The following is a 23210-nucleotide window of genomic DNA, read 5'->3' as shown; positions in this document are numbered from 1 at the left end:
AACTAATTACACAAAAGTAATATTTGATGGTGTTTTGTAACATCTCTGTGTGTTTTTGACCTGTTAAAAATTGTTTGGGGGGCTTTTGCTGTCAAAACTCCATTCTTATTGCACAAAGTGTGACTGAAACATTCCCCTAGACTCACACACACACACACACCACACAGCTATTATTGTTACGGTGCGAAAGCCCTATGCGTTATTTGCTCTGGGCTTCAAAAAAAGCAGTACTGCATTGTACCTAAATCAATAGCACATCTGCAGAACATCTTCTGTTCATTAACTAGCAAGATAACCAATCTTCATCTCATTCATACCGGTCTCGTATTCATACTTCTGCTTCAGTTGTGATATATTTTAGACAATCATTGCAGTAACTGAATGCCGAGGCTTGTAATCTTTTTAATTATGTTTTGTAATTATTGCCTCGCTCCTCATATGCATTTGGTGAGTAATGTATTTCCTTGACAGACTTTTTTTCCATTTGGTTCAAGTTGCTGTTTGCTAACTCTGTCAGAAGTGTTTATGTCTTACAAGTTGTGCACATATTCCTCATGTCATGAGAAATTAGAGTATCACACACTCTCTCTGTGTCTTTCTCTTGTCCCGCTCAGTCTCTCTCTTGTATTTTAGTATGCAGCGCTGGTCTTCTGAAGTGAATGGTGTTACAGTGCCAGCCAGTGCATTTCAGCAGCTGTGGAGCACTTTTATTATTGAGATGAAGATGTACAAAGACTGCTACTATATTACAAACTTTCATCAGTGTTACTTAAAGACCGCACTGTTTGTATCACTGTGCTCATCTTTGTTGTAGACAGACTGTCAGTCTGTGGATTTTACAGCAACTCTTTCTTCAGGTTACATGGTTATGCCAGTAGGTGGCAACAAGTGACTGTCTTTATGAGTAAGTGAGTCACTGAATCATTCATTCAATTGATTCATTCAAAAACATTGGCTCATTCAGGAACTAAATAAGTAACTTTTTATGATTGAGTCATTAGCCCCTTTCACACAGTAATCCCAGTAAATTACCAGAATTGCTTTACTTGTAAATAAACAAATGTTCTCACAAGCAATGGCATTCTGGCTTTTTACCATTAAGAGACCATTCACACATCAGCACTGAAATACCGTTAAATTGTGTGATGTCAGACATAAGTTTTCTTTTAATGCTGCGCCTTTGTCTTCATTCGCCCGTATGAGGAGAAGCTCTTTAGTTTCACTATCTGTTCAATTTGACAAATTTTTTTTGACTTCTGAATGACAGGCATAAGGGATGAACACAGAATACATTTTTGCTCTTAAAAACACGAGAAGCGCATAATAGTATCCAACTGCAGAGCTGCATCACTTATGAATGGAAAAGAAGCCAGGGTCTCAAGCGCGACACACTGAAAAAGCTGCAAGACACGGCAAAATGGTCAAAGATGTCCATCTAGCGCATATTTACATAAACTATTAAAAAGCAGTGGAGCTAACTGTAAACAGTGCAAAGTAATTGCGTCATCTCCATAAGAACTTTATGACTGGCCCAAAGCAGACTTCTTTAGTCAGCGCATTTTAATTTCATACATGCTCATACCGGTAATCTTCATTCTTTGTCCACACACAGCATCATACTGGTAACTGACTAGTAATGTTACAACTTTTCATACTGGTAAATTGCCAGAACTGATTTACCGGTATTTTTGAAAAGGTCCCGTTCACACATGGGGCCAGATTTTGGCCCCTCTTTTGGCATTAGAAAACTACTGTCAGGATTTACTAAGACATGCAGTAAAAAAATACGCTGAAAAGGGGTGGACAATTATTTTTGCGGCTGACCTTATTGCATATGAATTTGTAGGAGTTTCCCTTTCAGACGCAAAATTTATGGGTGGAGAGTATTTAAATGAATCACGCAAGGAAATTTACTAATGTTTGCACTAGTTAATTTACTGGTGTTTGCGCGTTATTATTTAACGCCCAAAAAAAGCCTGTCATAAATCAGACGCTAAATGGTAGATTGCTGCATCTGTGTTCTTTAATGCTCACATCGTCAGTAGATCATGCGCAGAGCTTTCCACTCCCATTGGTGCTTTTTTTTTTTTAGAATTGCACTCTAATTGCGCTAATTTGCCCTGTTTAGTAAATCTGGCCCATGATCTCTTAATGGTAATTTACCATTAAAGACTATGGTCACTCAGCGCAATGTGGTGCCAGGCACGACGCAAGTGTTTTTTGCTAGTTTCAGCCTGATGCAGTTATCATTTTCACATCCTGCACTACGTTGTTTAAATAGCAAAAGCATTTGCTCTCATTTGTGCACCCATGGGCGTGCTGGTCTGAAAACGAGGTGTGTTCAGGCGCATTGTTGGTGCGTTGCTATTTTGAGGTAACTGAAATAGACTGCGCCATTGACCAACAAAAATCAGGTCTAAAGTCAATGGTGTGCCTATAGGCGTGCGTACACTTTGCTTATTACACACACAGAGATGCGCAGCAGCACACAAACATGCCAAATATTAAAAATAAAAGGATCACAATGTAAAAGATTATTATTGTGTGCATAAAGATAAAAAACCTCGCGCACGAGCAGATCCGTATCCTCGCTAGAGAAGCGTTCGGTTTTTCCGCTTGCAAATGCTGCCATGTTAATATGGAATTCGCCCTGGCACGAGCGTATCTGTTTTTTAAAGGGAATGGGAGACGAGACTCTGGTTTATAGCACATTACGGCCAAAGCACACCTATTACTATTAAGAGAATAGGGACAACCCTTTTAGACCATGCGCCAACCATTTTTCCCATCGTTAAACTAGCAAAAGTGGATTCGGACACGTCCTAAATGCACTTGCGCCGAGCGCTTTAGACCGTGTGCTTAGATCGTTAAAATTGGCCCTGTATGTGTGAAAGAGGCTATTGAATTATTCACTCAGCTGATTTGTTCAAAAACACATTCACTCAGGAATGAAACTTTACTACTGTATATTGCTTGTTCGACTCAACGGTTCATTCTGTTTTGACTTTGATTGGAACTATTTAATTTGGTGGCGCAAAGACAAAGTAACAAGCAGTATCAAAATCGTGTCAATAGCTGCTCGATATTAACTTTTTGTTGTTTACCTGTGTATAAAAGCAGTGTCACACTCACAATCATGTTGTTGGTCTGAATTTAAGCATGGCTGTGATTACAGCCTTGTGCCTACAGCCAAATCTAGCATTTGATTTGACAGAAATCTGTGTAGTGCAGAAAGAGTCATCAATATTTTTGCTATATTTTCTTGGAACACTATAAATCTCACATGTATATTTGTTAAAAGTGAATTTTATCTCTGTTGGAGTACATTATCATATGTAGATGGCTTCAAAAAATCTTACAGTCAGGTCTTTTAAAAAATTATATATGTGTACATGTGAATAAGAAGTGTCTTGTGCTGTTCACATGGTTCAGCTTTACTCCATAACTTACTGCCTGTTTGAAGGTGGTCCAGTGCTTTCCAGGGTATCAAGGCTAAGTGTCTATGTGTCTTACACTGTGGCCCATTTGTCGGCATTACTGTGGGAAAGCATATGACAACAATACTTCAAGCCCAATATTGTTACACAGTTTTCAGCTATCAAAGCAAATCTTAACAGAGCATCATTCTTGTTTCACCCAAAATAAAATTCTCTCATCATTTACTCACCCTCATGTCATTTCAAACCTTTTTAAAATATATTTATATTCCACAAAAGAAAGAAAGTCATATAGGTTTGTAGGATGATTTCATTTTGGTTTGGGACAGGACAATCTGTTTGTATGAGCAATAGCAGGAGTGTTTGAGAAGCCTTTTTGAAAGCAGTTATATTTGCAATTCAGGAATTACACACTTCACCTTCAGTTAATAAGTCTCATAAAACAAACAAACAAACAAAAAACACTCACCTTTAAAATGCTATAAAACCAACAATTGATGCATTATTTATTATTCATAAATGCAACATAATACATGATTTAAATTGAATTATATAAATGATAGTTTGACCCTCACAGATGCACTGTAAAACTCAATAAGTTCAGAATACTTAAAACATTTGAGAAAACTTATTAGCTCAAAACATTTAAGTAAACTAACTCATTTTTTTAAGTTAGTAGAACTACTTAATTTTTGTGACAAGTGGGGTGGGGCTGAGAACTGTGGAAGCGGAGCAAGGCCAGTGTGGTGTACATGTGTCTCTCATTAGCAATCATGTCACCCACAGTTCTCAGCCTCACCCCACTCATCATAATGTTAATTACATACAGTTCATTTACATAAACATGACATTCAGATCTTGGTTGAACGTTAGATAGCAAATAACACATTATTATAATTATCAAAGAGACTGTCATTATATACTTGCATGTATATAATCAAACAACATACAGTATATGAGGTTTTAAAAGTTTTGCAGCCCATCCGCAACTTAACCACAGGCTCTACTCTTCACCACAATGGTAACCCTACAAAACTAACATATCAGAACCTCCTGTAAATCCCAACATAACACAACATTAAACATTAACTTATGTCTCCTTATGTTAATCTTGTTCAAAAACACACAAAATAACACAATTTCCACATTTATTTATACAGTCTGATGTATAAATCATTTATTTATACAGTCTGCTGCAACTCAACTCAATCATATTAAGTTCAGCTTACTACAAGGAAAGTTTGAGTTTGCGCAAGTTTTTTCTATTAAGTACAATGAACTTTCATTATTATTTGAGTGAAACAAACTCATTTCATTTAATTAATTTCCCTGTTCCGTTTCACAGTCTGCAAATGATGTGCACAATTTAAATCTACTTAAGAAAACATCTTGAAACTTGTGCATCTTCTGATGATTTTACCATCAGCAGGTTATCATAAATAACTTGTATCATTAGTTTTTAAATCTTCCAGAACTCCATGTGGTGATGCATATCACAGTGAGTAACAGAATCACAAATCGTTTTGATGTTTTTGTGGCAGGTGTCATTTTGCTGAGAGACGATGACTTGCACTCTTTATCATAACACATGTACTGAAAAATAGCTAACTGACTGTCATGAGGACACAAAATGGAGCCTATATATGTTATTTAAAATACTTCAAAACACAGTTTACTGACTGGTAAGAAAAAATCATCGTTAAATTTTGCCAATTCACTCGCCATTGGCATTGGCACCAAAAAGTACATTTTTTGAACCCAGAATGCAATTTGTTTATAGCTGAATTAGTTTGTTCTCTACATGCAGGTTGTATTTTCTGAGTCTGATGGCCTATATAATGATTCTGACTCAACAGAACAGCTGCTTCGACTGAAAGAGTAGCAAAAGATGGGGGATGGAGGGATTAGATGGAGAGATAATGTAAAGAAATGGATAGAAAAGGAAGTGACAGATGATATGAGATCAAATGAAGAAAGATGAAGGGCAAGAAATAAAGAGGCATGAGAGGTCGAACATATGAAATATGAAAAAGTTTAAGAGGTTAAAGGTGGTTTATATTTCATGTACGTTGTCTTAGCAACAATGATTCTGAACAGATGTAAATGTGCTCTGCTCTTTATACACACTCACACACATACGTCAGCACTCTCATTCAGCGCTCAAGTGTTTCCGGAGGCTGAATCTGTATGACTCACACTGGATGCGGCATTGTGTGAAAACTAATGATTTTCAGTGACAGACATGATTACAACTGTCCTCCGCTCATTTTGTAACTCTACTTGTCTGTTTTTCTCAGCTTCACACTTTCTCATATTGAAAGGACTTTATTCATTGTTAGTTATTCATTTAGTAATTTGTCACAACAGATGCTGTAATAACACTTGAATCCTGTGTCTATATAATGGAGAACTCCACAACTGAACTCTGCTGCTGGTCAGACCAGTAGTTCAGATTTTTACTTTCTCTGCCACAAAAATGCATACATTTTATGTTAGAAACATATTTTTATGTGTCATAAAAATGTATTTACGAAGAAGTTCACAACATCTATGTATTATTAATAGCACATTAGGAAATAAAACAGTCATTTATAATTTTCAAGCCACAGTAACTGAATCTCCAAAGACTAATTCTTTGACAATAATGTAATATAATTCATAATTTAATTCATGAGTTGTAATACAAGAATGATTATCTGAATCTCACTAATATAAAGTCACCTAAATCAAGTCAATTCCATATTTACAATGACAGGCTGCTTTTTTCCAACACAGATTCTAGAAATATGCATATAAGATACAAAATTACAATGGGAAATGTGCACAAAAAATATCATTGTCATAAAAATATACACCACCATTCAAAAGTTTGGGGTCAGTATGATTTTTTATTGTTTTTGAAAAAAGACTTTTATACTTGCCAGGGCTGCATTTATTTGATTGAAAATACAGTAAAAACATTAATATTGTGAAATATTATTACAATTTAAAATAATTGTTTTGTATTTTAATATATTTTAAAATGTAATTTATTCCTTTGATGGCAAAGCTGAATTTTCAGCATCATTACTCCAGTCTTAGTGTCACATGATCCTTCATAAATCTTTCTTAAAATGCTGATTTGCTTCTCAAGAAACATTTCTTATTATCAATAATGAAAACAATTGTTCTGCTTAATATTTATAACCATTATAGTTTTTGCATAATGATTAGGAAATTCAAAAGAACAGCACTTATTTCAAATAGAAATCTTTTGTAACTTTATTAATGTCTTTAGTGTCACTTTTGATCAATTTAATGTCCTTGCTGAATAAAAGTATTAATTTCTTTAAAAAAACAAAACAAAAAAAAAACAAACAAACAAAAAAAAAACATACTGATCCCAAACTTTTGGACGTTTGTGTACGTATATTTGATAAGTATTATAATTTATTTTATTATAACTGTGGTTATTATTCAAACATCTGATTGTAAGCTGTATTATAAGGCATTACGAAAACATTATATATAGGCTATACATAACGTGCTACTGCTGCCATCTTATCCAGAGTGACTTATTTTTATTACAGGAACAGTCCCTCCAGAGGAATCAGGAGTAAGTGCTTTACTCACAGACAGATTAGTGATGGGAACTCCGAGCACTTTCCTCTTCTTATATTTCCCATTATGGGATTTGAGCCTTTGGGTTTACCAGCCCAGACATTTAACCACTAAAATGCCTCCCCAACCCCCCAAAAAACAGATCAAAATGATTAATTATTAAACTTGGCCAACCATGAGCATGTAAATGTCATTTAGCAAACATATTTATCCACAATTAATCCACATATGACTACCCGTATCATTAACGTATAAATTAATGGTTACAAATAGGGTGGAAAAAGGTCACATAAGATTCAATTACAACTGCTTTTGGTTCATAAAATATTGAGTAACATTATAATGTGTAGAATTTGGCACTTAGACACTTAACATGAAATCCAGACTGCCAATCAGGCAACATTAAAAGTCAAATAGTACTTGGATTGTCATTAACATTATGGTCTCAGTCAATTAGTGTTTTAAGGAAAAGCAGAATCTGTAATGCGTAACACCTCCTAGGCAGATCTTACACTGGCATCGGCCCAGCAAAGTAATAGAAGGTCATGTTAATCCAAGACGCTAATGCTAGTTCTTACAGATATCCCTTCAGGCTGGGGAGAATGGAGGGAAAATCAAAAGGCTTAGCATGAATTTTTCCCTTTGAGCTAAAGCGAGTCAGCATTATACATCAATGAAGATTTCTGTTTCTCTGAACACTGCTAACAGAGGTTCATCCCCAAGAAAATAGAGACAGGACAGAAAGAGAGATGTGTGTGGGCATGTGAATATTTGTGCCTCCAACAGAGTGTATGTGAGTGTGTGTCTAAGTAGGTCGGCACAGGACAAGTTTCTGTTCTCGTTAATGGCACACGCTAATGGAGACAGGCAGATTGACTTTAGGGACAAAGATGTGGACTTACAAGGTCATTTCCCTTTAGTGTCTGCACGTGACTTTTGGATTATTATTGCTTTATATGTACACAGACATTACCCTTACTAATTGATTCAAGAAACTTTCAGTAAAAACTCAACAGCTGGTTCGGTTTTATTAGAGAACAGATTTAGCAAACTAACAACTGTAGCAAATGTAGGTGCATGTGTTCAGATACATATGCTTGTCAGAATGATGGAAATACTTGACTATTTATTTATTGGATGAGTTTGACCAGATGGTTGAGGAAGAGCAGCCAAGTATATAACATAAATGTGATCTACTTCAGTACTGTTTAAAAGTATCCCAGGATGCTCCTCATGAAGAGCTTGAAATAACAATTAGTTCTAATGACTTACTAATAAGTCACCATGTGACCATACTAATTTGTTTCCTCATTTTAAGTAAATCATGCGCACAATATAATAATTTGTTCATGGAACAAATGAGTTCAACGTGGCCATGATTTACTAAAACCAGGGAACAAATTAATAAGTCGTGTAAACGAATTCTTAATTAGTTGCCATGATTTAACTGAAACGACTGACGAGTGCACGATTTAAATATTTTTGTCTGCATGTCGTGTGGGACTCTGTATATTACACAGTAAAAAAAAAAATGTCTAAGTTGCAAGTGAAACAAAGATTATAGGAGTATATTTTAAAAGAAAATACACTTAATTTCTAAGTGAAATTTGTTTTAAAAAGTATAAAAAAGTGGTAATTGAAAAAAGTTGGTGTTCGGTCCCCATGGTTTGTTTTGTTTTGTTTTGTTTCGTTTCGTTTCGTTTCGTTGTTTTGATTTGTTTTGTTTTTTGTTTTGTTTTGTTTCTTTTTTTGTTTTGCTTTGTTTTGTTTTCAGATGATCAACATTGAATATTGAAAGTAAAGGTTCATTTTCCCAGCATTCTTTTTTTTTTTTTGCCAAATTTGATAAGAACTAAAGTTTATATTTTCTAATGTACAACATGTTTTATTTAAAGCATGTAAAAAAAAAAGTCTTCAAGATTTCACTTGAAGCATGTAAAGATTTAGAGCTTTGAAATTAGTATAGATTTATAGTAACAGTCGACATGCTGTTATAAAAATTATAAATTAAATGATAAATTTCAGTATCAGTATTTGCCAAATATTTATATTTTATTCAAAATTTGATAGCATTTATCTCATGTGAATTGGATGAATACCTTGATGAACCAATTCAAGTAAACCCCTAGAATGAAAAAAAGACTGCAAAATGTCTCATTTCTGTATTTTAGCTCCAGTTCAGATGTCTGTAATCTCTTATCTGTCTGTAATCCCTAACATCATATCAGCACCTTCAATGGAACGATGACTGTGATTTTAATGACTGTAAGGATTTGCGTTAAATCTGCATTGATATTCTGACTGCGAGCTGCGTCACAGGTTTCTGTAGGTGACATTCAGTGTGATTTTCTGAGGATCTAGCAGCTTCAGAATCTCTGATTCAGCCGTGTATTAATGATAGATGCCTTTAAAAGCCACCCTGGAAAGAGTTTGACATTGAGCGAGAGAGAGTAACTTTTTTCCTGCCACACTGATGAATAATTTCCCTCTATCTTTCTCTCGCAATCTTTCTCTCTGTCCCATTTGAATCCCTCCCACTTTACTCTTTCCACCCTCCATCCATCATCTCTCCCATTCCTCTCCTGAGAGAGAAATCTCCACAGAGATTTCTTCATCTGCTTTCCTCTAGATAATCCATCTTTATTCTTAACTGTGTGTGTTTTTCTGCAAGTCTTTGTGCATGTTCATTGTACACATAGGGGATATGTATTTAAATAATGCAATATGATTTTAGTTCAGTTTAGTTTATTTATATAACATATTTAATAACAGCAAAGCTGACCAAAGTGCTGCACAGGCAAGTAAATTACAATAATAGAAATAAAAAAAAAAACAAGTATAACACAAAGCAAGACAGTAACAAAATTACATAACAATAAAATTACACATAACAATAAATTATACAAACAATTCCTACATTCTCAATGTCTCCAGAACTGGCTAATCTAACCTATTAGCCAAAAAAAAAAATAAATAAATAAATAAATAATCTAACCTATTAGCCATTGTAAAGAGATACACTTTAATGACCCAACAGAAATGAGGGATATTGGTATGTTCGAATGGACCCAAAAACGAACACTTCAGTTTTAGAGTCATTCAGTTGAATTTTCTGCCATCCAGCTTTTAACATCACTTAAACACAAAAACAAAATTTTCTGAAGATCTTCAGTTTCTGTTCGTTCTTTTCTCTTTCAGTCTGTCTCATACATACTCTGCTTTGCCCAATGAAATGACAGTCTATCAGAGGTATAATTATTGATTCTCTCAGATCAGTGCCAGTAAGAAACTACTAAGCAGTGCTCTAGCAGCCATGTAGAACTCCCTAGTAACTGACTAAAACACCTTAGTAACACATAACAATGCTCTATGCCCCAAACACCCTGATATCGGGTTTTGGGTTTTGCAGAGGCAAGCAGCACTCTTAATTAATACCATTTGTCTCTCTTTGTTCTGCAGCAGCGTCTCTGCTGCCTCACAGGTTTGTGACGGTACGCAGAGGCAGCCCGGCGGCTCGCAGCGGTCAGATCAGGCCTGGGGATCGTCTGGAGGCGGTGGATGGGAGATCAGTGGTGAATTTACCTCACAGAGAGCTGGCTCAGATCCTGAGGAGGGCTGGAAACACACTCCGCTTGACCATTGTACCCCGCTCCAGCGCTCGTACGTGGATTATTACACCTGGGTTGATTGTCTTTACTTTATTTTTACTGCCCGGCCAAAAAAAAAGTCGCTGTTTATTTTAATAGGCAAATACTTAAGAATCTATGAATGGATCATTATTATGTTTCTAGCATGTTTTATGTTTGGCAACGGTTCTTTTAACCCTAACAGTGTGATGCTTTTCATTTCTTAAACAACCATGTATCATGGCCATATTTCAGGGTGACAATGCCAATATTCATCAGAGTTAAAATTGTGAAATAATAGTTCAGAGAGCATGAAAAATCCTTTTCACACATGAATTAACACTTCCCAGTCCAGACCTTAATTTCATTGAAAGTCTTTGGGATGTGCTGGAGGAGACTTTACAGAGTGCTTGACTCTTGCATTGTCAATACAAGATCTTGAACACAATTTATGCACCTCTTGATGTAAATTTAAAAGAACCGTTGCCAATCATGTAACATGTTAGAAACATAAAAATCACTGTAATAATGATCCATCCATAGACTCTTAAGTATGTGCCTATTAAAATTCAATTTTTTTTTTTTTTGGCTGGGCAGTGTATATTAAAGTATAATATGCAAGTATAATATATAATATCATAAATGTCATATCAACTTCAATACTGTTTAAATGTATCCTAGGATGCATCTCATGAAGTTGGTTGTTGGTTGTTCAGAGCTTGAATCTTGACAAAGGGCAGCTACTTTGAGAAAGCTCAAATTTGAGACAAAGACTTACTTAATTACTTGTTTTGTTATTTATTTATTTATTTATTTATTTATTTATTGTTTACTGCTTAATCCCCATATTTGTGTTGTTTCATTGTTTAAGTTACATAATGACTATTACTATTACTAAAAAGCAGTAATAGACAAAATAAGTTGGTGTTTCCATATTTGTTTTGTTTTATTATTGGTCAATCAACATATGTAGGTCTGATATGTAATGTCAAAAGAACATAAGTTATCAATATTTTTTCTAATGAATACTCATAATGTTTCACTTGAAACATTTAAAAGATTTAGAGCTTTGAAAAGAGTTTAGATTTATAATAACAGCCAATATGCTGTTTAGCATTTTTACTTTTTTAAAGAATTAATTTTTATTTTATCATTTTTTTATAAGCAATAAATAATATTAAAACGAAAATGCATTCTAATACCTTTCTCCCTTCAGATTCCTCAGAGCGAGCAGATAATGACTCTGATTATAAGAACAAGAAATCTCACAGGTCAAAACCAAAGGTGAGCAATACCTTCACCTTACAATGCCTTTAAATAAGCTGTGTGGCAAAAAAATGACAAACAATAACTTTCTCCTTTTTTATATTTTTTTCCACTTTGAAACACAAAGCAGGATGCCACGCGGTACTACAGTGTGGAACTGGAGAGAGGGCCCACTGGATTCGGCTTTAGTTTGAGAGGAGGAAGTGAATATAACATGGGCCTCTATGTGCTGGGACTGATGGAAGGAGGACCGGCCTCACGCAGCCACAAAATTCAGGTGCCGATGTGTTGCTTTGATCTAGATGAAATGTGTGTGTGTTAGAGGCTGCGAAATGTTGCTTTTTGGGGACAGCAAGTGTAATGCAGTATTCATGCAGTTCAAAAGATTTTGAAAGTAAGGTTTTGAAAGAAGTCTCTTATGCTCACCAAGGTTGCATTTATTTGATCAAAATACAGTGAAAACAGTAGTATTGTGAGATATTATTGTACATTTAAATAACTGTTTTCTATTGAAATACATTTTAAAATGTAAATTATTCCTTTGATGACACAGCTGAATTTTCAGCATCATTACTCTTCAGTCTTCAGTGTCACATGATCCGTCAGAAATCATTCTAAAATGCTGGTTTGCTGCTCAGGAAACATTTCTTATTATTATCAGTGTTGGAAATAGTTTACTGTCAGTCTGATTGTTTTGAAAAATGCCTTGGCAAACACCATAAATTAAAAAACTATTGTCATAATATTTTCTTAATTGTATTTAATTTCACTTATGTCCTATAATGTAAGGCGTATAGTGCTTTTATGAATGTTTATGTTTATTAATTGGTTTAAAAAAATGTCTAAATCACAATTGTGGCTCATTTCTGTTGTAATTGTGTATGCTGTAGGTGAGCGATCAGCTGGTGGAGATCAATGGAGACAGTACAACAGGAATGACTCACAGTCAGGCTGTGGAGCAGATCCGGACCGGAGGAAGCAGGATACACCTTGTGTTCAAAAGAGGAAATGGATACGTCCCTGACTACGGTAAGACGACAGGTCAGATGGCAGCTGAACATCACCCATTATCATAAATCATCTAAAACATGATGGTCATATTCACATTGCTATTAGGATCATGGAGTCACCAGATATCAAATAACATAATATGATTATGTACAAAGCAATAAGCCATGAGAGGCTGTATGTAACTGGTTTAACTGTGGTAAAGGGCCATTGTTAACATGAAATCCCCTTAACCATGGTAAAATCACTATTGCAAAGCCTTTATTACTTTTTCAAACAGCTAAAGCAAAATTATAAAATAGATCAATGTTAAATAAATAATTAAATATATTACTGATAATAATTCACAATAAAAATTATTTTGAAGATGTAGTCTTGCATATAGAATGTGTAGAATTCAATAGGGCTTTTCACACTGTGCTTAACCCTAGGTTATCGTCATTCTAAACCCTGCTTTTAACCCCGGGTAAAGGAACATTTCACACTTTTTTTAGTGGTGTTAACCCTGTATTGCGGTGCCATACTTGTACAGTGTGAACAATGCGGTGCTAGAATGTTACAGCCAATTGTGGGGCTCATATTCACATGCTTTGGGCAGTCACAGAAACACTGCATGTTGCATATAAACAGGGGAGGGGACAGAATTGAAGGGACAAATGTCAAATTGTGAAAATGCAACAATTGGATTGAAGAAGAGACCGTTTCATTCTTAGCGTTATAGTCTGAGAAGTCTATAACTTGACTTAACTCTGTATACTTGATACAGTCTACATGAATACCCAGGATTAATTGTTAACCCTGGGTAAATTATGAGCAGTGTGAAAGTGAATTAAGATAACCCAGGATTACATTTACCCGGGGTTTAGAATGACCCAGGGTTAACTATTTCAAAAGTTAAAAGCTCTAATGAATGGTGTGGACACAAGTATATATGCCACTGTTACTGTTATGCAGAGACTATATCTGTCTTTATACAACAATCTTTGTCTTCCTATGAAAATATATTTCTCTGTATCTATTAGCTTACTAACAGCTGTTCTCTGCTTTCTTGTTTGGACTTTTCCCTTTTTCTATTCTCTTTGGTTTCATATTTTCCCCTTTCATTATTTGTGTCTTTTTAACAAATTATTCACACTCACTTCTACTAATTTGCTTTTAATTTTGGGTCATCTCATTTGATTTGCCCTTCATTCTTATTTTTATCTCATTGCTTTTTTATCTTTGATCTTTCATTGTCTGTATTTCCTATTAATTTTTTTTATTAATTTTTTTTCTATTTCACTCTCCTTCTAACTTCCATGAGGGAAACTTTTCTACCTCCCCACCTCCCTTAACTCCTTGTTTTCATTCTTCTGGCTTTCCCTTCCTCTTTTCCTCCTTTAGTGGAGCTCTCCAGTCTTTCTCTCTGTATGACCAACTCCAAGCTGGGCGAACCATGTTTCTATGTGATTGGAAGGACAGAAAATACGCGGTTGGTAGCTGTTCCTGTTAGTTCTCCATTTTACTGTTTCTCTACATCTCTCTCATATTTCTCTGTCGTCTAAACGTCTTTGATCGTGTTTCCCGGTCTCTCTGTCATATGTTGATAATACACCAAGAGTCACTGTCATGTCAACCTGTTTGTGATGCAGTATGACAGAAGAGGTAATAGTTTAAAAACAGCTGTAATGTTTTTTGGTAATTCCAGATGAAGCTAATTAACTTATTATTTTAAAGGCTGTCACTAGACTTAAAAAATTGCAATTGATTACATTATATTTTTAATATTATATGGCTGTCAATCGTTTAAATTTCAATAATCAAATTAATGATATGCTTATAGACCAACCAAATGAATGTAATTAAGAGACATTACGTTATTTTGACAGAAAAAGCATGCCAAACATGCATAGCATTCAGAGGGTATTTCAAGCTTCAGTTGCTCTAATGGGAGGAAAATTTCTCATTACAGAATTTATAGCTCAGGGGGCATGATTAAATGTGTTAATTTCATTATTACATTTTTTTCTTTCAAAATGTTGTCCATTCATTCCCAGTGCATTCAGCTACTTGTTTAATGAGAGAAAATAAAATATGTTACAGAGATGTCTTATGACTATGCAGAAGCCCTTAACTTGCCCTCTCATTACTATTTCAACCATTGATGGTGTGTTGCGCTTTTATTTAATTCCTTTTTATTTGGAATGATAATTCAGTTCTGCCACACAAAGACTGCAAATGGCTTCATTATTGTTTAAATCATCTAATTTGGAACAGTCATTAAAAAATTAGTCAGCTCGTTAGCCAATTATATTATTTTGGTTATGAAATTGAAAAAGATTATGACTATTCCGACAAGTGTTGAGAAAGTGAAGTAAACTGCAGGAAACCATATGAATATCAAGCACACTAAATATGTTTAAAAACATTAACATCACTCTTAAAAATAATGGTTCTTTATAGGCATTGATAATTCCATGTAAGGTTGTCAAAAATATTGACTTCGCTACCAAGTCTGTACTTCACCGAGCGCTTACACAGATACACACGAGAGTGTTTGAAAGCAGGCGTCTATCAGTGGATCCGTCTATCAGTGGATATATTAGGGATCTGCTGATAGATGCCTGCTTTCAAATACTCCCGTGTGTATCATCGGCGATCAGTGACGAGCATCAAAGATGTCTGTTTACAGCATGTTTTTGAAGCGTTGACCTTTGTAGCCAATCACAGACATATCTGTTGAGTGTGTGAACACAATGGCCAATCAGAGGTGTTTAAGAATCTGCTCAACAGTGCATCAAAATTCTAGGGGGAAATGCTGGTATAGAGGGTATGCACGTGACATCACCGTCGACCGTTATCACTGCGGTTACGCCCACTGAGTGGCAAAAGACTGAGTGGCAGCATTGGTTTTCAGCATGAATGCCACGAAAAACACACAAAACACATCCAAAATGGGAAAGAGCTTTGCGACTGACTGTACAAATAGCTTTGACACAAAATCTGAGGTATATTTTTACAGACTGCTGAATGCTACAGAAAAAAGAAGCAAATAGGTCGCTGCAATTCACAGAAACAGCTTGACTCCAAGCAAAGAAACATGTTTTGCAGTTATCATTTTGTGTCAAAATGTTGGATTTTGGGGTAAAATCATACCCTATATATTGTATTGTTATATATTGTGTTGACAACTCATCAATTAAATATTTACCATCTTATATTCTGCATAATTGGGTGTTTTTAAATAAACACTGACAAAAACTATACAAGTTTTAGGGCTGGACGATATGATGAAATATATAACATTGATATAAGTGATCACTCCGATTTAAACCTACCTATATTGTAGTTATATAAAGCGTTCACATACCGATTTGATTTATGTATTTCCCCGGCGTCGAAATCAGGCACATATAAATGTCAGTAAACACAATTCCTGGCTGCATGTCAATATCCATGGATTAGGTTTCTTTGGATGTGATAAGGAACACTTTCGAGCCCAACCTTTAGTGTAATTGTTTGTTTTACTCGCGTTTTCGCAGTTTCCCCTATTAAATCCAGTCATGCAGCAGGTTCTTTTGCCACTCAGTCCAGCTGAGGGAGTGCGTTCCGGCGGGAAAGTGACGTCTATGCATACCCTCTATTGTCACATTTTTAAAATTTCAGTACCGACTTGGTACCGAAATCGGTACTTTTGACAACCCTAATTCCATGAACCTTTAACATCCATGGAATCTTTCCATTGCACAAAAGGTTCTTTATCATGGAAAGTTTCTTTAGGGTTTTTTTTTTTAGGTTGTTCTTCACACACACACACAAAAAAATGTTCTTTTAAAGGAACACTCCACTTTTTTTGAAAATAGGCTCATTTTCCAACTCCCCTAGAGTTAAACAGTTGAGTTTTACTGTTTTCGAATCCATTCAGCCGATCTCCGGGTCTGGCGGTAGCACTTTTAGCATAGCTTAGCATAGTTCATTGAATCTGATTAGACAGTTAGCATCTCATTAAAAAATGACCAAAGAGTTTCAATATTTTTCCTATTTAAAACTTGACTCTTCTGTAGCTACATCATGTACTAAGATCGACGGAAAATGAAAAGTTGTGATTTTCTAGGCCAATATGGCTAGGAACTATACTCTCTTTCTAGCGTAATAATCAAGGAACTTTGCTGCCGTACCATGGGTGCAGCAGGCACAATGATATTACGCAGCGCCTGTGACCCCCTGCTTGAACAGGGAGCGTGCCTTGCAACCATAGAGACATTTGTGAGAGACGCTGCGTAATATCATTGCGCCTGCTGCAGCCATGGTACGGCAGCAAACTCCTTGATCATTACGCCGAAATGACAGTATAGTTCCTAGTCATATCGGCCTAGAAAATCGCAACTTTTAATTTTCCATCGGTCTTAGTACACGATGTAACTACAGAAGAGTCAAGTTTTAAATAGGAAAAATATTGAAACTCTTTGGTCATTTTTTAACGAGATGCTAACGGTCTAATCAGATTCAATGAACTATGCTAAGCTATGCTAAAAGTGGTTCCGCCAGACCCGGAGATCGGCTGAATGGATTCGAAAACGGTAAAACTCAACTGCTTAACTCTAGGGGAGTTGGAAAATGAGCCTATTTTAAAAAAAAGTGGAGTGTTCCTTTAAAGGGTTAGTTCACCCAAAAAGGAAATTTCTGTCATTAAGTACTCACCTTAATGTCGTTCTACACCCGTAAGACCTTTGTTCATCTTCAGAACACAAGATATTTTTGATGAAATCCAAGGGTATCTGATCCACACATAGACAGCAACGTCATTGCACCTTTTGACATCCAGAAAGGTGGTTAAAAACATGGTTAAAATAGTCAGAGTGACTACAGTGGTTCAACCTTAATGTTATGAAGCAACGAGAAAACTTTTTGTGCGCAAAAACAAAACAAAAATAACGACTTTATTTAACTATTTGAACCGTTGTCATACATAGTGAACTCAGTGCAGGCTTCCTTGTTTACGTCCGAATGCCGGCTCATTGAAGGAAGGAAGCCTGCACTGAGTTAATCTGCTGATATACGCCTGCTTTCAAATGCTTCATGTGTATCTGTGTAAGCGATCGGTGACGAGCATCAAAGATGTCTATTTACAGCATGTATTTGAAGCAATGATCTTTGTAGCCAATCACAGACATATCTCTTGAGTGTGTGAACGCAATGGCCAATCAGAGGTGTTTAAGAATCTGCCCCTAAAAGGGGGAACCCCCTTTTGGAATCAGTATTTTCAGTATTCAGTATTTGGAATCAGTATTTTTAAGAATGATGTTAACTTTGGCAGCCCTTATTATTTTATTATTTGATTTGATTTTAATTGTACACATTATTTGGATTTTGTTGTATTTTTTTTATTGTAGAGTTATGTCATAACTTATTGAATATAATTACATGGTTCATTATTAGCATATCAAACAGACTCTTTTGCATTTCAAAGCTTCTTAGCTTTTAGTTTTAATGAGTCAGCCAGAGCTTTAAATATGAAGCACATGGCATTCAGAATGACCTCAAAGTCCTCACTGAAGAGGGTGACAAAAGACCCGAGTGAAACACTTGAAGTACTCTGGAACATTGGATGTGATTGGTTTTCATAACTGTCTGAACCGTAATTGACTTTCCATTTTACTTGAACAAGAGTTACTGAAATATTTTCCCACACAAATCCTGTCTTTCATTCTAAAATCTGAAGCACTGAACTCTTTGCAACAATGTTTGTTCCAATAATGTAATAATGTTTTATAATCAATTATAATCGAGTAAATTATTCATTTTTTCCTCTTTTCTCTCCACTATTATCCATCTCCTGTGCTTTCACTCTCAGACCGTGATCACGTCACAGCCGTCTCCTCCTCACCCCAGGCCCTGCAGTCGGGTTTGGCTTCAGTAGGCCGTCGCCGTGCTCAACAGGATGCCACATCCAGCGTTCAAAAACCAGGGAAGACCAACAGAGGGCGGAGAGTGCAAAGGGAGAGTGAAAGTGACGGAGGAGACCGCGAGAGCCCTGACAGTCTCGAGGGCAGCAGTCAGGGCAGGGGGCGAAGGTCGAGAGACAAAAGGTCACAGAGCTTGCCTAGAAACACACTAAGAGGACATAGTGAAGAAAACTTGGAGAGAAGTGTTGAAAGAAATGGGAGAAAGAAGGAAAAAGGTAACGAGAGAAGGGAAGACAGGTCAGGACGGAGCAAGAGCGAGGAGAGGGTGAGACGGGTGGAGAGAAAGAGCGAAGGAGACAAGAGCAAGAACACACAAACCATCAATAACCAGAGACTTCCTGAGCCGAAACTGCAGTGGGAGGAAGATGAGGAGGAGGACGAGTGGGAGAGAGAGACTGAACAAGAGTGGACGAGAGAGAGAGAAAGGCTGAAAGACAAAGAATGGGAGAGGGAGGAGAGGAAATCGGAGAACGACAGGGAATGGGAAAGAGAAAATGAGAGTATGACGAATAAGGAAGAGCTTGAGTGGGAGCTGAACAAAAAAACTGAGGGAGAGATTCCAGATGAATTGAATGGGGAGCAAGAAACGAGTTTCCATAAGCGCCTGCGTTCTATGGGCGTCCGTGTGCTACCTTCAGACATTCAGCCCCGCACACTTCGACCCTTATCTGGCCTCTCATCGGAAAGGCCGACAGGGGACGCTGAGTTAAATCAGACCCCGTTTGCTTTCCTCACGTCTCAGCCGTCCGACTATGCAGAGTCCGAGTCAGGAGCCAGTGTCTCTGAGTGTAGCATTTCTGCAGCCAGTATTTCTGGTCTCTCTGTGTATCTGAATGAAAGGCATAACCCAAAAACCGCACAAAGGGCCCCGGGGCCTCCACTTCCTGGCCCCTGGCTAAAACCCAGCTCACAGAGAATCATTAGAGAGCCTGATAGGATACGAATGGTAGGGAAAGGTAGAGGAACAGAAACATGATTTATAATCTCTTTTACTGTTGAAACAGATGGGTTTTTTTTTCCGTTTTGTGACATACATCTGAGTGAAGCAGATTATTAAAAGAAAAAAATGAAGGCCGGAGACTTGGTTCTGTTTAACCATTGTTGATTGGATGGAGGCAGATCTGAATGCAAGCTTGCAGTCGATTATAAGAAAGCAGTGAGGTTTAAATGGACTAAATGATTGGGGAAATCCATACGACAGCAGAGAGAAGTCTATTGTTTCACTGGAAGATCGAGTTATGACATTTTAAATAAAAATTACGAGGTCTAAAACTTTTTATTTTTTTTAAATTAAACATGCACGGATTAATTTTTCACTATAAATTTAGTAGAGCTGTTCTGTTCTTCTTTCGATATGGCCACTAAGCAGTTTACAAACATTTACATTTATTCATTTAGCAGGCGATTTAAAAGTGAGGGGAAAAAAATTAGTGCTAGCAATATTCATAGTACACAATGGTAAGTTGCCAAGTTTAAAGTATAAGTAGTTTAGTGCACAACCATCCAGAACATAGAAACACATTAAACAGCTTTTTGATGATGATGAGTTTTGCTATACCACTTTTTTCTCTGCTCATTTAAGCAATTTTTGAACACTCCCACTCCAGTTTGCTCTCTCAAGCCTATCTCTCTTCTTCTCTTCCACTTTGTCCTCCACAAAGAAGGTCTGCTGTGATCAACAAAACATCTTTTACTTTTCTGCCAGACTGTTTGTTCAGTATGTTGACTTTGTAAACAGCAAAATGATCATGCTTAGGGCCAAATATCCTCATTATCCTTCACGGTAGCTCGAGTCCACTTCTTACCTTTAGCACAGCTGTTTTTTCTCTTCAGTACCACTGTGTGAACTCTCTTTAATCTTTAACAATACTCCAGATAAACCATGGAAAGATGATATGATTACATTTCTACAGAGCAAATATTGAATGATGATTACACACTACCTTTCAAAAGTTTGGGGTCAGTAGGTTTTTTTTTTTTTTTTTTTTTTTAAGACTTTAAGACATAAATCTTTTTTAAATAAATGCTGACCTTTTGAACTTTCTATTAATCAAAGAATGTGGGGAAAAAAGTATCACTCTTTCCACAAAAGTATTAAACTGTTTTAAACATTGATAATAATAAGAAATGTTTCTTGAGCAGCAAATCAGCATATTAGAATCACAGGATAAATTACATTTTAAAATATATTAAAATAGAAAACAGTTATTTTAAATTGTAATAATATTTCACAATATGTCTGTTTTTACTGTATTTTTAATCAAATAAATGCAGCCTTATCGAGCACAAGAGACATTAAACATTAAAAAAATCTTAGACCCCAAACTTTTGAACAACCCAAGATTTCATGTTCGAAACATTAACTTTAAACAATTTGTGCAACACTGCTAAGCTTTTTTCCCCTTCAAATAATCATTAAGTTCTCTGCTAAACTGCATTTTAAGGATGATTGTATAATTCAGCATTCTTGTGAATGGTGTGTAAACATGTAAACTTAAACTATTAAGAGGACATATTTGTCACACTCCAATAGGAGTTTCCCCTGAAACCATTATAATAATGACATTTATGTTTTGTTATTCATGCATTTATATATAAATTATTATTATTATATTCATCTTGTGCCCTCTGGGTCTCTGACATCTCAGGAAGCAGATATATAAACTGTATTTTTTATTATTATTATTATTATTATTAGGCCCCATATACACCTTCAAAATGCCCCTTATTGCCTTTGTAAAGACTCTTCTGCTGACCTTGGTCTCTGTGACCTCAGAAATCTCTATTAAGTAAGAATGAAATGTCATGATTCATATTTTTAAAGGTTTTCTTTTGAGTTTTTCTTTTATGCCATTTACAAGAAAAATAATATATTGATTATATATGGATGCATTTCCTGCAGCTATTAAAGTATGATTAACACAAATACAAAGATTAACTCTCTCAATCCAACTTCTGTAAAGAGAATATACAGTTTATATGAATATCATATGAAGTATCTGTATTTATTTGAAATATAAAGAGTAATTAATAGAAAGGACAAAGAGATGCTTTCTGCTCTTGGCAGTTTTATCCCTGTCAACCCAAAAAGGACTATTGTGCTGAACATTTGTACTGAAAATATAAGTTGGATGCAATATTGAGTGGCATTGTGCCAAGCCTGAAAAACCTCTTTAGTTTAATGCACTAGGGTCTTTCTCTTTATCTTTATTGGTGAAAGCTTGCTAGTAAAAGTGAGAGAGAGGTTGACTGTATTATGCGCTTGTTAACTGTAGATATACTGATGATATTTTAGCATTTAACCTAAGAACTGTGCCTACTACTTATCAGTTGTTTTCCTTCATTCATTTTTTGCTGATCATTAAGTTTCTAATCTGTCATCAATCCCAAATATCACCCAATATTGTTCATTCTGTGTGTCTCTCTCTAGCAGAACTTGTACGCACATTTAAACTATGCATAAGGCGTTGTCATTTTAGATCATTGGTACAGCAGTGTATTCTGTGCAGCCCAGCAGGTCTGGGATCAAGATGAAGTCAGTCTGTTGTTGGTGGTCCATGCATCTTTAAACATATCATAATATTCAGAGTATGAGCCAATGCCACATAAGCTTTCACTAACAAATCCTACGCCACTATATTTATTACATGTTGAATCCGAAGGGTCCATTTTAGAGTCTCACATTGTCTTTATGTCCATACTAATGTCTATGGCCATATGTACCGATTGTAAATATATAAATATAAATATATTATTATAATTATATATACATATAATATTATGTTTCTATTATGATTATATTGTTATAATCTATTGTAACCCAAATGCAGGTAACAAATTATATATAAGAGTTATAATAAACATTAATGTATCTACCTGAGATCAATTGTGGACTGCATTTTTTCTTGTTTGTTTTATTTGTGTGTGTGTGTGTGTGTGTGTGTGTGTGTGTGTGTGTGTGTGTGTGTGTGTGTGCGTGTGTGTGCTCCATGTGGATGTAATTTCTACCCTGAGCAGTAGATGACAGCAAAGTGTATTGAAAAGCACTTCATAACAAGAATATAAAAATAACTAATATGGCAATAACTTGACTTTAGTATTTGAGACAACAACCAAAAATGTAATAATAATAATAATGTATTATTTATTCATTTATCAGATATTATTAGATACTTTTTGTTGATGTTTTTGAAATTGAAATAAAAAGTTAACACTTTTTTTTTTACAGTGTCCTTGTTATGTTACATGTGCTTACTGTAGTAACAACAGTAAATTATGCATAATTACATGCAAATAACCCTAAACCGAGCCCTATTCCTAACCATGTA

At 35.7% G+C, this 23210-nt stretch overlaps 1 protein-coding gene across 1 annotated transcript in view; it reads left to right on the top strand.

The window, feature by feature from the left end:
* Positions 1 to 22762, top strand: part of LOC127518030 (membrane-associated guanylate kinase, WW and PDZ domain-containing protein 1-like) — a 104130-nt gene extending 81368 nt beyond the window's left edge. The window contains exons 14-18 of the mRNA XM_051904312.1: positions 10497 to 10697; positions 11880 to 11947; positions 12057 to 12206; positions 12820 to 12958; positions 18771 to 22762. Of these exons, the coding sequence (XP_051760272.1) occupies positions 10497 to 10697; positions 11880 to 11947; positions 12057 to 12206; positions 12820 to 12958; positions 18771 to 19858 (1646 nt within the window). The 3' untranslated portion in view covers positions 19859 to 22762. The remainder of the gene's footprint in view (positions 1 to 10496; positions 10698 to 11879; positions 11948 to 12056; positions 12207 to 12819; positions 12959 to 18770) is intronic.
* Positions 22763 to 23210: the final 448 nt, after the last annotated feature.

Source organism: Ctenopharyngodon idella, chromosome 8 (genome assembly GCF_019924925.1).
Source record: "Ctenopharyngodon idella isolate HZGC_01 chromosome 8, HZGC01, whole genome shotgun sequence".
Taxonomy (NCBI): domain Eukaryota; kingdom Metazoa; phylum Chordata; class Actinopteri; order Cypriniformes; family Xenocyprididae; genus Ctenopharyngodon; species Ctenopharyngodon idella.
This window is presented reverse-complemented; position numbering and strand designations above follow the sequence as displayed.